Genomic DNA, 16655 nt, shown 5'->3' with positions numbered 1-16655 from the left:
CAGCTGTAATTTTTTATTGCTATAAGAAGCAGCACTTGGCAAAAAAAAATGTTCAAGAAGCCTAAATGCCACTAAAACTGCCCAATAAATGTGAGCTCTGGAAGTAATCTGACCCTTCAGAGACAACTCCAGGGACTGCAGTTCTTACATGGTCCAGATCTTTCTCATTCTGCTTAAAACCCGACGCTCTGGGATCTTATTAGGTGTCATGACCAAGTCAACAGCTAAAGTGACTTAGCTCCTTCACTCCAGGGTCTCAGAGGATCTTGGATTGTGCCTTTTTTTCCTTTTTTTTACTGCAAAGTGCATAAGAGTTCTTCCTATGTGGGAGCTGCCTTGAGACAGAGACTAGCATGTGCAGAAAGCCAGAGATCACCTCAGCCTGACAGAGCCAGATGTAAACCTTAGCAGGTAAGTCAAGCATGTTCCTCTCTTGCTTTCTGCTATTTCTCATCCTCCTTCTACCACCACTTCCAAAAGGCAAAGCAAGAAAACCAAAATGGTCAATTCCCTGTTCATGAGTTTGTAGAGAGAAATCAAATATTGTAATAGTGGTGGAGATACAACAGACTTTGACCAAAATGGAAGAAAATTCTCGTTTATTTTTGGTACGCTTCCCCAAACACCATGCCACCTTACCAGCCCCAGAACTTGGCAGTTGGAGCAAGTATTTTCTCCCCACATCACAGATGGAGAAACCGAAGTTCAGAGATTAAATGACATAGTCAAGGTCATAGAGCAGGAGGCAGAGCAAACACATGGGCAGCTGCTCTGCCTCTTGGTTCTGACTTCTGCATCTCAGGGTCTCCATGGAGGTGATACAGGATGCAACTCTGTTGCATCATCCATGAGGAAAACTGACTGCTGTTCTCAGGTTCTGTTCGCTTTGACTCATCACAGGCACCAGAGGATGTCTCGGCATGAGAGGTGAAAACCAGAGCTTCTTGGGGGGTCCCCCCAAGGACTTCATCCTTCTAGGTGTTTCTGACAGGCCATGGCTGGAACTCTCTCTGTATGTGGTCCTGCTGGTGTCCTACCTTCTGGCCATGTTGGGGAACATTGCCATCATCCTGGTGTCCAGACTGGACCCCCAACTCCACAGCCCTATGTACATTTTTCTCAGCCACCTCTCCTTCCTGGACCTCTGTTACACCACCACCACTGTCCCACAGATGCTGGTCAACATGGGCAGCACCAGGAAGACCATCAGCTTCGGTGGCTGCACAGTACAGTATGCAGTTTTCCACTGGCTGGGATGCACTGAGTGCATTATCTTGGCTGCCATGGCCCTGGACCGCTACGTAGCCATCTGTGAGCCGCTGCAGTATGCCATTATCATGTACCACCCTCTGTGCCAGAAGCTCATGGCTGTGGCCTGGCTCAGTGGCTTTGGCAACTCCCTTGTTCAGGTGGTCCTGACAGTACAGCTGCCTTTCTGCGGGAGGCAGGTGCTGAACAACTTCTTCTGTGAGGTGCCAGCCATGATCAAGCTGTCATGTGCTGACACCACCATGAACGATGCCATGCTGGCTGTACTTGTGGCCTTCTTCGTGCTGGTGCCCCTAGCTCTCATTCTTCTCTCTTACGGCTTCATTGCACGCGCGGTGCTCAGGATCCAGTCCTCCCAGGGAAGGCGCAAAGCCTTCGGGACTTGTTCCTCTCACCTGGTGGTGGTCTCCCTCTTCTACCTGCCTGCCATCTACATGTACCTACAGTCCCCTTCCAGCTACTCCCAAGAGCAGGGTAAGTTTATCTCCCTCTTCTATTCCATAATCACCCCCACCCTCAATCCCTTCATCTACACCCTGAGGAATAAGGATGTGAAAAGAGCTCTAAGGAGACTCCTGTCAAGGACCTGGAGGTTCTGTAGGAGGCTCTGAGATGTGACTGTCTCCATGGGTGACAGAAGCCTGGGCACCCAAACAGCACAGGTCTTAGGACAGATTCAAGAACCCCTCAAGTCCCTGTCCCAACATTTCACCTTCTGTGTGGTCATGGTGCCTGAAATCCCACTTCTCCCAGTAGTCTTTGTTCTGAGAGGCCATTTGTTTTGGGGAATTATTTAAACAAAATTGGTGTTCAATAAGCATGTGTCAAATTATTTCATTTCTAGTTTCCTAATTCTTGCCCCTTTTATCTTCCTATTTTTTCTTATTTCTCTCCCATTTGTCTCTTTCCAATCTTCCCTCTTCCATTTTCATTACTTCTATCTATGTATAATGTGAAACTGAATCAATATCTGATATTATGTATAATAAATTTGTCTCCTTATATTTGAATTCCATAAATTCTATATAACTTTATTTTTCCAAAAACAAAGAGGATTACTTTCTTCTTTAGATGATTCTTTTTTTCTAAAGTCTAAGTTTTCTTCTTTAGGAAATTTCCCCTCCATTGGTTAGAAATAAGCATATTCATTATGGAAGTATAAGGCTCTATATTAGGTTTATGGGTACAAACCAAAATAGCATATCTAAAAAAAACAAATAATGCTCTAGTTGAGAATACAAGATATATAAATACAGTCAAAGCAAAGGACACTAAGACCTTAAATAACAAGTTCAAGGTCATTGCAACAACTAACAAGGCCCCCAAGATGCAGGTACTAGATTATAAAAGTGCTTACATCATTTTAAACAAGATGGCATGCATAAGCACACTTATTTTTCCTTTGTCATTTAAGAATTTGATTCTTGGAGAGGTTGCCATAACTTGGCCATACCTACTCTAGCACCTGAGGAACTGAGCCCAGCTCAAAGTCCATACTGGCTGCCTCATTTAGTAGAACAGAGCCATGATGCTAGGACTCTATATTTGCATTTTTGTTATGTTTTGTATTTATTTATATTTAATTTATGCATTTTCATCCTGATGCCACACATATGCCAGACACTAACATAACCTAGCGGAGAAAATATAGGAACAACAAGTGTATGACAATCAGGACAAAAGGAAAATTAAAGAAGTCTTTCTGACAGTAAAAAGCAAAAAGAAAATATAAATTACAAAACTATAGCATGTGAAAGAACCATTACTATTCCCATTTCCCTGGACTGCTATAGCAGCCCTTGAGTAACAATGGATAGCCCTTTAGAACTGCCTTAGTGACATGCATACTGATATATAAAAGCCTCCTCTTCTGACTTTTCCTAGTGGCATAGGTCCAAGACAGAGTTCAGGGAAAGCAATATAGCATAGATGTGAAGACCTTAGTCCATCTGTCTAGCTATGTAGTGATACAACCTGATTTTAGAACACATTTGAAAGGACTGAGGACTGTTTCTCAAAATAGGTGGCTACAGGTAAAAATGCTATTTTAGATCTTCCACAGTGAGACCGTAAGAAATCTGCTGGTGTCCAGCTAATACAGTCTTTCTGGGTCTGTGAGCCACCAAGTGAAAAGGCTAACAGCCCTAAGGTGGCCATGCCAAGGAGACTATAGGTGGATGCTCTCACCTGCAGCCCGGCCTCCACCAGGCTTCCCCCAGTCCTGCCACATCTGAGAGGAGATATCCTAGTGCCTCCTGCCCAGCCTGCCCATGAGTTCAGTTATGCCTGGTGACCTTGGTACCACAGCACAGAGCAGAAGAACCTCCCAGCTGAGCCCTGCCTAAACTCCCAGCCCACAAGATGGTGAGATTTAATAAAACAGTTGTTATCCTAAGCCACAAGGTTTGGAGATGGTATGGCAGGCAGCTGGAACAGTGGGGACCGCTAGAAGAGTCCACATCAGAGTTACATGAAAGCACAAAGTAAACAGGGTGAACTTTCCAGAAATAGGGATAGTCTTTGACACATGAAAAGATATTTAAATAATTGAACTGATAATGAAAGGAAAGCATTTCCATTATAATAAACTGACGTAACAGATAGAAAAATGTAGATTAATTTTTATCATACAACCCAAGACTTCAAATATTCTGCATGCTTCGGTGTGCTGCTCTATATATTATGGTAAGTTTCCTGAAATTCACTTTCCTCTGTGTTTCTGAGTACTTTGTGTAAAAGTGTGAGAAACACTCAAGAAGAAAACAGGATAGGGTGTGTGCTTTTCAGGTACTCTTCCAAAAATGCCACTTTGCCAGGAAAATTTTGGAAATCTATTGGTCTGTACTGTGATGATAGACTGTTTTTGGGGAAAGGTGGGGTTTGTCAAATTAATTTTATTAGGCTCCATGATCAATTGCCTCAGTGCAACATCCTATCACTATACATTAAAAAAATAACTTCACACACTCAACAAAATTTCAGTTGGTAAATGGAAATAAACAACTGAAAAGTCTTTATAAACCTCACACACACAATAACATCTGGCTAGCTGAAATTATCTATCACGTAGCTTGTAGATATAAAAGGTCTCTGCTAGTTTGTCAAATGCAAAGGCTAGCAATCATTTAGCTGCCATTTCTCCAGGAGGCTTTCAGATGGACAGAGCATGGGTGCAGTGATGCCCACAGTGCAAGACAGCAGAAGGCTCAATGTAGACTTGGTCTTCATGCTGGGATTGACACCCACAGCTGCTAGGTTCCAATCCATAGTAACTTAGACTTTGTGTGACAATAGCAGAAAGACTTTTATTCTTTAAGGTGAATAAACTCAATTACCTTTGGCGAATGTTATACCCAATTTACCTGTTTAATATTGTGTTGCCAACTCTTTGAGTTGGCCCTGTCCTTTACCCAGGGCAGCTCCTGATAAATACTTGTCATGCCAAAGTCAGCTGGAAAGCTCTGAATTCCTTGGCCATGAGTGAAGATTCAAAATTGGCATTATCTTCAAAACATATCTAGGATATTTAAAATGGTTTTTTATAATGTCAAAAAGAAAAACATGGGAGATGTTTAATATAACTTAAGATAATCATAATGTTCTATTTACCATTTGCACAAATTCCTAATTCTATGGGTTGGTAGTTATCTTTCCTCATCCACACCAGACCCAGTGTTACCAAGCTGAAACCACAAAAGGTTTCCAACAGGAAAAGACACTGTTTTTGCAACATGAAAAAATCCTAGAATCTTTCTGATAAGTTTAAACTACTCTTGCAAGAAAGGTAACATTTTTAATTATTTGCACTTCAGCTTTTAGCAACAAGATCTTTTAAGTGGTTTCTTGTGATAATTAGATGCATGATCACGAGAATCGATGTGATAACTGGTTAAAACTCAAGCAAGGATCTGTAATCATCATTAATTGGGTGCTATAGTCAACGGGGCCTGGCATCCACCTTCTCAAGGTGTCCACCTGAGTAGAGGGCTCTTCAACAGAGAGAAAGCCAAGATCTTCCTCAAGAAAACTTGATAATAACACTCTAAAAGTTTCATTAACACCGTAGAGGATCTGCCTTTGGTCAATAAAGGTATCTCACACACTAAATAGTGTTTGTAAAAGATTCAGGTAGTTGAAAATTTATTAATAATAAATTAATTTTTTTTATTTTTTTGTGTATTTTTATTGGAGTTCGATTTGCCAACATATAGTATAATATCCAGTGCTCATCCCATCAAATGCCCCCCTTAGTGCCTGTCACCCAGTCACCCCATCCCTCCGCCCACCTCCCCTTCCACTACCCCTTGTTCATTTCCCAGAGTTAGGAATCTCTCAGGTTTTGTCACCCTCTCTGTTTTTTCCCATTCATTTTCTCTTCTTTCCCCTTCATTCTCTTTCACTATTTTCTATATTCCCCACATGAGTGAAACCATATAATGTTTGTCCTTCTCTCAATGACTTACTTCACTCAACATAATACCCTCCAGTTCTATCCATGTTGAGCAAATGGCAGGATGTTCTTTAATATCCACGTATTTGAGCTTCTTCCAAATTTCTTCTTGTGAATTGAGTTCTAGCTTTAAAGAATTGTGGTCTAAAAATATGCAGGGGAAAATCTCAATCTTTTGGTATTGGTTGAGACGTGATTTGTGACCCAGTATGTGGTCTATTCTGGAGAAAGTTCCATGTGCACTTGAGAAGAATGTGTATTCAGTTGCATTTGGACATAAAGTTCTGTAAATATCTGTGATATCCATCTGGTACAGTATATCATTTAAAGCTCTTGTTTCTTTGGTGATGTCATTTGCAGAAAGTGCCATGTTGAAGTCTCCCTGTATTAGTGTATTATCTAACTATATCTTTACTTTGGTTATTGATTGATATACATGTCAGCTCCCACATTAGGGGCATAAATATTCATGATTCTTAAGTCCTCTTGTTGGATAGATCCTTTAAATATGATATAGTGTCCCTCTTCATCTCTTCTACAATCCTTGGGATAAACTGTTATCTGATATGAGGATGGCTACCCCTGCTTTCTTTTAAGGACCATTTGAATGGTCCTTTCATTGTCATGTTGGAGGTGTCCTTAGGTTTAAAGTGAGTCTCTTGTAGACAGCAAAGAGATGGGTCCTGCTTTTTTATCCAGTCTGAAACCCTGTGCCTTTTGTTGGGGTCATTAAGCACATTCATGTTCAGAGTAACTATTGAAAGATATGAATTCAGTGTCATCATAATACCTATTCAGTCCCTGTTCTGGGGTTATTTCTTTGGGCTTCCTCTTTCTTTTACAGGGTCCCCCTTAATATTTCTTGCAGAGCTGGGTTGGTGGTCACATGTTCTTTCAGTTTCTGCCTTTCTTGGAAGCTTTCTGACCTGCCAGGTCTCTGTAGAGAGGTCTGCTGTTAATCTGATCTTACTCCCCATCCCAAGTTAGGGATCTCTTGTCTCTTGCTGCTTTAAGGATCTTCTCTTTATCTTTGGAATTTGCAAGCTTCACTATTAAATGTCGAGGTGTTGAGTGATTTTTAAGATTTTAGGGGAGATCTCTCTATCTCCTGGATCTGAATGCCTGTTTCCCTTGCCAGATTAGGAAAGTTTTCAGCTAGGATTTGTTCAAATACAGATTCTGGACCTCTGTCCCTTTCAGCGCCCTTGGGAACCCCATTTAAACACTGATTTTTCTTCCTCAGGCTGTCACTTATTTCCCTTAATCTATCCTCATGATCTTTTAATTGTTTGTCTCTTTTTTCCTCAGTTTCCCTCTTTGCCATCAACTTGTCTTCTATGTCACTCACTCGTTCTTCCACCACGCCTCCGCCATGTTAGGTCAATTAAAATACTCTATTTTTTTTTAATTAAAAAACTAGATTTAGGTAGTTGATTGACCAGATTGTGTTGTTACAGGGTCATCAGTCATTGGGACGTGCATGTAAAAGAGAACATTTACTCTCATCTTTCTTGGCACTCTTTCTGACATTAATTATTTAGCAGAGCCAAACGTCTAATTATACCACCCCCATGTTTTAATGATTTAAAAAAAAAAATCAAGGGTCACCTGGGTAGCTCAGTGGTTGAGCATCTGCCTTTGGCTCAGGTTGTGACCCCAGGGTCCTAGGATCCAGAGCCACATCTCAGGTCCCTGCAGGGAGCCTGCTTCTCCCTCTGTCTGTGTCTCTGCCTCTCTCTGTCTCATGAAAAAATAACTAAAATCTTCTGAAAAAACAAAAGCAGGGTAGCCCAGGTGGCTCAGCAGTTTAGCGCTGCCTTCAGCCCAGGGCCTGATCCTAGAGACCCAGGATCGAGTCCCACGTCGGGCTCCTTCATGGAGCCTGCTTCTCCCTCTGCCTGTGTCTCTGCCTCTCTCTCTCTCTCTCTCTCTCTCTCTCTCTCTGTCTCTCATGAATAAATAAAATAAAATCTTTTAAAAAACAAAGCAAAGTCAAGTATAGCCATTTTTTAAATTATCTTAAAGAATTACTACTATCTTTCATGTTTTCCTCATTAACCATCCTCAGATGTTTTTAAAAACAATATGATCAGTTAAGTACACAAATTTGACCATATCTTTCTTTCTTTATTTTTTATTGCATTATAATTAATGTAGTGCTGTATTAGCTTCAGGTGTGCCCCGTAGTGAGTCAACAAGTCCATACCTTTCTCAGTGCTCAGCAAAGTGAGCATTATATTATCGCCATCACCTATTGCTCTTCCCCTCTGGTACTCAGCAGTTTGGGTTCTGTAGTTAAGAGTCTGTGTTTTGTTTCTTCTCTTTTTCTTTGTTCATTTGTTGTTGTTGTTGTTGTTTTATAATAAATTTATTTTTTATTGGTGTTCAATTTACCAACATACAGAATAACACCCAGTGCTCATTCCATCAAGTGCCCCGCTCAATGCCCGTCACCCATTCACCCCCACCCCGCGCCCTCCTCCCTTTCCACCACCCCTAGTTCGTTTCCCAGAGTCAGGAGTCTTTATGTTCTGTCTCCCTTTCTGATATTTCCCACACATTTCTTCTCCCTTCCCTTATATTCCCCTTCACTATTATTTATATTCCCCAAATGAATGAGAACATACACTGTTTGTCCTTCTCCGATTGACTTACTTCACTCAGCATAATACCCTCCAGTTCCTTCCACGTTGAAGCAAATGGTGGGTATTTCTCATTTCTAATGGCTGAGTAATATTCCATTGTATACATAAACCACATCTTCTTTATCCATTCATCTTTCAATGGACACCGAGGCTCCTTCCACAGTGTGGCTATTGTGGACATGGCTGCTAGAAACATCAGGGTGCAGGTGTCCCGGCGTTTCACTGCATCTGTATCTTTGGGGTAAATCCCCAACAGTGAAATTGCTGTGTCGTAGGGCAGGTTTATTTTTAACTCTTTGAGGAACCTCCACACAGTTTTCCAGAGTGGCTGCACCAGTTCACATTCCCAACAACAGTGTAAGAGGGTTCCCTTTTCTCCACATCCTCTCCAACATTTGTGGCTTCCTGCCTTGTTAATTTTCCCCATTCTCACTGGGTGAGGTGGTATCTCATTGTAGTTTTGATTTGTATTTCCCTGATGGCAAGTGATGCGGAGCATTTTCTCATGTGCATGTTGGCCATGTCTATGTCTTCCTCTGTGAGATTTCTCTTCATGTCTTTTGCTCATTTCATGATTGGATTGTTTGTTTCTTTGGTGTTGAGTTTAAGAAGTTCTTTATAGATCTTGGAAACTAGCCCTGTATCTGATACATCATTTGCAAATATCTTCTCCCATTCTGTTTTTGTTTTTTATATTCTGCACATAAGTGAAATTATTCATATTTGTCTTCCTCCGACTGACATATTTCACTTAGCCGAGTGCTCTTTGGGTCCCTTCTTGTTGTTATGAATTGATCTCATTCTTTTTCATGGCTGCATATTAATTCACAAAGATATATGTGCCCCTATGTGTAGTGCAGCCTTATTTACAGCAACCAGGACACAAAGGCAATCCAAGTGTCCTTCCATAGACGATACATATGTACCATCTACCATTCAGCCCCCAACCCCCAAAAGTGCACAAAGCCTTCCTTGACAAACTGTAATTAATTGTCAAAAATCCTCATAGTGGGGTGCTGGGTAGTTGGTTACATGTCTGATTCTGGGTTTCATGGGTTTCAGCTCAGGACAGGATCTCAGGGTCCTGGGATTCTTCAACAGAGAGTGTGCTGCAGATTCTCTCTCCCTCTCCCTTAAATAAATAAATAAATCTTTTTAAAAATTCTCCCTGTTTCCTGTTTCCTTACTCCTAACTTCCAACACCTCATTTAATCATCTCTTGACACACACACTTGATTCTCAAAAAAAAATTTTTTTTTACACCCATGCTCTCTACTAAACAGTACTGTGCCAGCTCTGTGGCTATGTTCTTTGGACATCAAGTTGAGCGCCTTATACACACTCTGCTTCATGATGACAAGTTGGGGCCTGGGCAAAAAAAATGATGCTCTCAGTCGGCTGCATCCTGGGAGCACGTCCAGTGGGAGCCAGGCTGTGGGAGACAGGACTTTCTCTGCCGGCTGCGGTCTGCCTGTCCACATATTCTCCACAAGCCTGCCTCCCACCAGGCCATGGCTGAGTCCCCTCTGCACACCTGCAAGCTCAGCCTTTGCGGCCTTCAGGGGTGGACACCCCACAGTCCAGAGGCATTCCCTCCAGCCCTCCTCCAAACACCTGCTCTGGTAAAGGCAGCTATCATTTGCTGATCTCACACACCGCCACCCACCCACCCCAAGACACGTTATGTCGTCGTTCTCCTCTGATAGCCAAGCCCTAACTGACTGTCCTTACATTAAGCTCCCTCAGCTAAAACACTGGTCTAGGGCAGCCTGGGTGGCTCAGCAGTTTAGCGCTGCCTTCAACCCAGGGCGTGATCCTGGAGGCCCAGGATCGAGTCCCACGTCAGGCTCCCTGCATGGAGTCATTTCTCCCTCTGCCTGTGTCTGTGTCTGTGTCTGTGTCTGTGTCTGTGTCTCTGCCTCTCTCTGTGTCTCTCATGAATGAATAAATAAATTTAAAAAAAAAAACACTGGTCTAGGCTCTGTTGCTGGCTGTGCTCTGAGACACCCGTATGTCATTCAGATGCTGCCATCACTGCTCCAGTTACCAGAAGGCAGGACTCCTACCTGACAACTCCTTAGTTAGAATGTGTCACCCAGTCTCAGGGCAGAAAGGCACTTAATGCAAAGGAGTTCCTGCTGCCAGAGCTGTTCCTGTGCTCCAGGCAGCGATGCCCTGAGTCCCAATGAGGCTCACGTTAAGGTAATTCTCAGCACAGCTAAACAACGTACCACAAAGTCGAAAACAGATGCCTTTTTCCCACTCATGGTCACAGAATGAACTTTTCTACCCTGGGAGCTGGGATCCAGGGGTCCCATTCCCAACAAAGTCCCCCAATCCTTGGAGAATGTTGCCCACTAGAATGGAAACTGAAACTGAGCCTTTAACCCGCGACCCTGCTTCTGAAATTTGTCCCTCAAAGGTGATGAGAGGAGAGAGGAAAATAAACTTCATTGTACCCCACACAGTGCTCTGAATGCAATAGTAGGCTTTTTAAATTTCAAAGTAAGAAAATGACACACATATAATCATCCCTCGAATTTCTGCCACAACGGAGAGTAGAGTGACTAGCCCATGGCAACGAGGCGACTGCTTGGGACCCTACATGCTTGCTGACCAATTATTCACCCCAGTCAGGTGTCCGATCATGCAATCCAGTATAGACACTGGCTGAGGAGTTACCATAGAACTCACAGGGCCCCCCACCACTTCAAAGGCTGGTGGCAAATCTCAAGGGCCACCTACAGTTTTGAATGATTTACCTATAAATTCTGAGCTGCCCACAGCCCACCCTTCGGGTGCAGTGATCTGCAAAAACTCACAGAGCACATTGAAACATGTTATGCCTGTGATTACCACTTTATCATGCCCGACATAACTTGGAAACAGCCAAAACGGGAGAGATGCACAGGGTGGGGTCAGCTTCAGGGAAGGGAATGCAGAGCTTCCAGGTGTCACCCTTAGGGGCAGAGTGCATCACTTTCCTGCACATCAGTGCATGTAGCTCTGTGAGACCTGGATGCCTGGAGTTCTCACAGGGGTTTATCATGCAGGAATGTACTTGTGACATTGTGACTGGCCCAGTCCATCCCTCGTGCCCTCCCCAGAGGTGGAGGAGATGAAGCTGAAGGTCCTCAGTGCGTAGTCTTTGTGGTGGGCCAGCCCCTCCCTTGAAACCCTGTAAAGATACCGCATGAGTTACATTCACATAGACCCAGGTCTGGTTGAAAGGGGCTTTTTCCCATCACTCAGAAAATCCAAAGGGTTTTTGAAGCTCTGTGCCAAGCACTGGGAACAAGGATCAAATATACACATTTTTTATTTTACCTGCAACACTGAGTACAGAAGCCTCATGTCATTCACTACAGTGACTTCATATAAAGGGAACTAGAAGTTCCAACCATGGGGGACGTGAAGAACATCCCTGGGGGACCCAATTTATGCCAGCCTGGAGCATGAGAACTGCAGCTGGAACAGAGTAGCACAGGTGCGGTGGGACAGAGGGGAGACATCCAGGCCCCGAGGCCCCATGAGCAGCGCATCAGTGTGTTCCTGATGCTAGAAGGTCAACACCAGAGCTGAAGGGTTGCAGTATGTCCTAGGAGCTCAACAGTCTCCAAAAATCAGTGCCTTGGACACAGGAGCAGGGTGAGGTCAGCTTCGGGCAGGAGCTCACAGAGATCTCTGGTTCAACAACCTGCAAGGCCCCAGGACCTTGGTTTCCTGCATCCTTCATGCTTGGCTCCCACTAGGCACAGACTGAAGGAAATCCATAATCTATACTTTCTCCAGAGGTCTTAGCAGACCTGAGGCCTCATGGGCCCGCCCCTGCTCAGGGTGCATTCCCTACATGGTCACTGTGTTGCTCCAGTTAGACAACTGAGTCTGATGTGCAGAGAGGAGGCTGAGGACACCATCTGGAGCTGTTGCGTCACAGCTTTCCACCAGGTCTGCATGCCAGACTTGAAAGGCAACCGCTTGTCCAAGAAAGCAGCATTTCTTTCAAAAGGAAAAGGAAAAGAAAGCCTTGCAAACACCTGTCATTGACTGCTGGTGCTGTTCCCAATTCTTAGCAACTTTGGAAAAGTAAATCATGGATGTCGAATTGCCCTCATGAGGGCAACAGCATTTATCAAAGGCGGTGAGTCACCCTCAGAGAAATCCAATTAAACATCCGGATTTCAAATGATCCTGCTTTTTTAAATGTATTTATGTATTTATTTATTTAAAGATTTTATTTATTTACTCATGAGAGACACAAAGAGAGAGGCAGAGACACAGGCAGAGGGAGAAGCAATCTCCTTGCGGGGAGCTTGATACAGGACTCGATCCTAGGGCCCTGGGATCATGCCCTGAGCCAAAAGCAGATTCTCAACCACTGAGCAGCCACCCAGGCATCCCGAGGACTATTTCAAATGATCCTGCTTTGCATTCTGCTATCAATACAGTTTCTACTCTGGGCCCCTTCAGCGTTTGGGCCTCCTGTGCTTTTTCTGCTACCTACTGAGTCTCCGCCAGTGTGCTAGGTCCTCTCCTAAACCTACCTTCCCCGCTCCCACGGCCACCGCTCATGCTCATACAGTACTAGCAGCAGCTATCATTCACCTGAGCACATACACAGGTCGGGAATGAGACCTGGTACTACCTCATTTCATCTGTAGGGCAGGTATTATCATTCCTAACTTTATCTAAGACTCAAAGAGGTTAAGTAAATCATCCAAGATCACACAGCTGGCAAAGCATGAAAGTAAGATTGAGGGCACCTGGGTGGCTCAGTGGTTACATGTCTGTCTTTGGCTTAGGGCATGATCCTGGGGTCCTGAGAACAAGTCCCACATCAAGCTCCCTGTAGAAAGTCTGCTTCTCCCTCTGCCTGTGTCTCTGCCTCTCTCTGTGTGTCTTTCATGAATCTTTAAAAAATAAATAAATAAATATATAAATAATAAACAAATAAATAAATTTTAAGCAAATAAATAAATTTTAAATAAAATATTTTAAAAAAGAAAGAAAGAAGAAAGAAAGAAAGAAAGAAAGAAAGAAAGAAAGAAAGAAAGAAAGAAAAGAAAGAAGAAAGAAAGAAAAAGAAAGAAAGAAAGAAAGAAAGAAAGAAAGAAAGAAAGAAAGAGAAAGAGAGAAAGATTGAAAGAAGGCAGTCTGACTCCAGAGCCCTAACAACTGCCACCATGACACACTGGCTAGAGATGTTACCCAGATATTATTGCCTCATTCTTCCCCAGGCCCCCCATCCTTTGCCCCATCCCTGCATTCGGGAGCCTCTTCAAACGCTTTCAACAAGTGGCAGTTCCAAGATGTGGGCTTCCCAGGGGATGACTTCAGCTCCATCCCATAATTTCCATTAGCTGGCCAAACCACCTTGACATTGCAATGTCTTTGAGATGGGTAATAGGAATTCCCCTCAGTATTTTGTGTAAAGCTTAAGTAAAATTCTGGTAGAATAAAAAGTACTTAAGCTATGAAAACGGGAGGTAAGGGGAATAAAAGGGGTTGTGTGAGGTTGGAGGTGCTCAGGAAGGCATGGTGGCAAGCCTCAGGCACAGCGCCAGAAAGCAGTGTTTCATTTTACTATTTTCATTTAATTTTTAGACATTTTATTTATTTATTCATGAGAGACACAGGGAGAGGCAGAGACACAGGCAGAAGGAGAAACAGGCGCCCTGCAGGGTCCTGGGATCATGCCCTGAGCCAAAGGCAGATGCTCAACCACTGAGCCACCCAGGTGCCCCAGAAAGCAGCATTTTAAACACAAGCTGCATGCGGGGAACAGTGGAGCCACCCCCACTGCTAAGGGGCAGACAAGTGTCAGAGCCAGAAGGAGGAGAGCCTCCCAGGTGTGGCATGGACCCACCCTCCCTGCAGGTACCGTGTGGATGGGGCCCCAGCTTCAGTGCCGGCAAAACAATGGCCCTGACCATGCAGACCCCTGGTCTCCCTCTTGTGTACCTGCTCCACAATTATGCTACTTCCAACCGCCAGGCAATGAGGTCCCTTTCCCGACCTTCTACTAAGCTTCACCGGTCTATTTAACCAATGTCACCAGGGTATTTTTACAGTTTTCCAGGGAGGTAATCACCATAGAACATTTCTTGTCTAAGTTTAAGGTGTGCAACATAATTTGATATATGTCTGTATTTCAACATGATTATAGTAAGGCCACTTAACATCCAGCACCACACATACTTAAAGTTTTTTGCTTGAAATAAACACTTTTAGGATCATTGGTTCCGGTACTTTGAAGTGTAAAACACAGGGCTGTGAACCTGTCACCACGTTGTGTGTTATGTCCCAGGGCTCATGATGCATCACTGGAAGCTCTGCCTTCTGACTACTAGGTTTAGTTGCTCTGGCTTGACCAATGTTCTAACATCCCCTCAGCTCCTTTCTGTGCTTTAAATGTGTCTCCCAGGGCCCCTAGGTGGGCTCAGTTGGCGGAGCATCTGCCTTCTGATCAGGTCATGATCTCAAGATCCTGAGATCAAGGCTGAGTCAGGCTCCCTGCTCAGCAGGAGAGGCTCCCTGCTTCTCCTTTTCCCTCTGCTCATGCTCTAAATCTCCGTCAAATAAATAAATAAAATCTTAAAAATTTTAAAAAACAAAGTGTGCTACCTAAATGATTTCATGTGTACACACATGAGAACATCAGGTCGAGGCTGATATATACACAGTGTGTATTTGTCAGTCCTTCCTCAGTCAAGCGAGGAGAACATCTGCCCCTGCCTCCTGCCCCACCTGAAACATACCCTGGGGTCCATTGGCAATGATCCTTGGCGACTGTTCCTCCCCATGGAAGGTGACTAGGGATGGTAGAGACCAAGGCCGTGGTCCCTGCTCAGGTGCACCAGCACACAGCACTGCAGAATTCCTGTCACCGGAATACATGAGCTCAGTCCTGCCAGTCATGTTCCACCATCAGGATCCAAACACACTGACAACTGCAGCTCAGTTCATACTTCCTCATGTGAAGCAGGATGGTGAGGACAGAACCACACAGACTGACCCTGGTTCATAATGCTGAGGACAGAACCTCACAGACTGACACTGGTTCATGCTGGTGAGGACACCCACCTCCCAGGCTGACCCTGGTTCATGCTGGTGAGGACACCCACCTCCAAGGCTGACCCTGGTTCATGCTGGTGAGGAAACCCACCTCCCAGGCTGACCCTGGTCACACTGGTGAGGAAACCCACTTCCCAGGCTGACCCTGGTTCACGCTGGTGAGGACACCCACCTCCCAGGCTGACCCTGGTTCATGCTGGTGAGGACACCCACCTCCCAGGCTGACCCTGGTTCACGCTGGTGAGGACACCCACCTCCCACCCTGATCCTGGTTCATGCTGGTGAGGACACCCACCTCCCACCCTGATCCTGGTTCCTGTACTTAACACAGTACTTTCATGTTGTATATACATAAGAAACAAAAGGAAGTAAATGTGAAGCCCATGGAATGTACCAAATATTGACAACATCATGTATTGAACACTGGTGCTTACATACATCTTTTATCAAATCACTAAGGAATATATATTTTTACACAGTGAGAGAGTATGATTTGGAGAAGTTGCATTAGTCAGGAATGCACAGCAAATAAGCGACTGACTCAGGAAGTGTTCACTGCTCCCACCAAGTTTATTTCTCAAAGGCTGGCAATGATCTCCTTTCCTCATAATCACTTAAAGTTACCATTTAAAACATCGCCTCATAGGTCACTGCCAGAGCAGCAGAGCTACCTGAGGATGAGCATGACACTCCTCCATCCAGTTGTCCTGCCCATGGAGAACCATTGTTGGTCTCCTAAGGCTCCGGCTGGAGCAACCAAATGGAGCAAAGACAACACAGAGAATCCAAAGCAGAGGAGAAAAGTGAGACCAATGCCAATGGAGTGTAGACTTCATAATATGTCAAAGTTGGACATAAAGGCAAAACAGGAGAAGAACGAGACACATCTTTGTTAATGCATGTGCCCAGTCACTGCCCAAATCTCCATGGATACGAATCACGGGCACCCTGTTCCATGCTGGGTCAGCCATCCCGCCCTGGGCATCCTCACCCTGATCAGGGAAAGGTAGGGGCTGGAAGCAGCCTTTCTGCTGCAGAAATACCACACCTGAGGTACCATGTCACACCCAATATAAAAGGGGGATGGAGGATAAAAAAATTACCTAAAAGAAATCAAGGACTAAATCTTGTGGCAAAAATATGTACAGAGAGAACTCTCTAATATAGCTATACATGTTTAAAAACCACAGCCCTACTGAGGTGTAATTTCATACCAT

At 44.2% G+C, this 16655-nt stretch overlaps 1 protein-coding gene across 1 annotated transcript; it reads left to right on the top strand.

The window, feature by feature from the left end:
* The first annotated feature begins 920 nt into the window (after positions 1–920).
* On the top strand, positions 921–1880 carry LOC129521299 (olfactory receptor 2B11). The gene has a single exon (XM_055342643.1). The coding sequence runs from the start codon at positions 921–923 to the stop codon at positions 1878–1880; it is 960 nt and encodes a 319-aa protein (XP_055198618.1).
* The last annotated feature ends 14775 nt before the right edge of the window (positions 1881–16655 follow it).

This window comes from Nyctereutes procyonoides, unplaced genomic scaffold (assembly GCF_905146905.1).
Source record: "Nyctereutes procyonoides isolate TBG_1078 unplaced genomic scaffold, NYPRO_anot_genome, whole genome shotgun sequence".
Classification (NCBI taxonomy): domain Eukaryota; kingdom Metazoa; phylum Chordata; class Mammalia; order Carnivora; family Canidae; genus Nyctereutes; species Nyctereutes procyonoides.
Note: the sequence above shows the minus strand (reverse complement) of the source record. Positions and strands in the feature narration are given on the sequence as shown.

Coding starts and splice junctions, on each gene's coding strand:
- LOC129521299 (XM_055342643.1), top strand. CDS start 921: ATGAGAGGTGAAAACCAGAGCTTCTTGGGGGGTCCCCCCAAGGACTTC.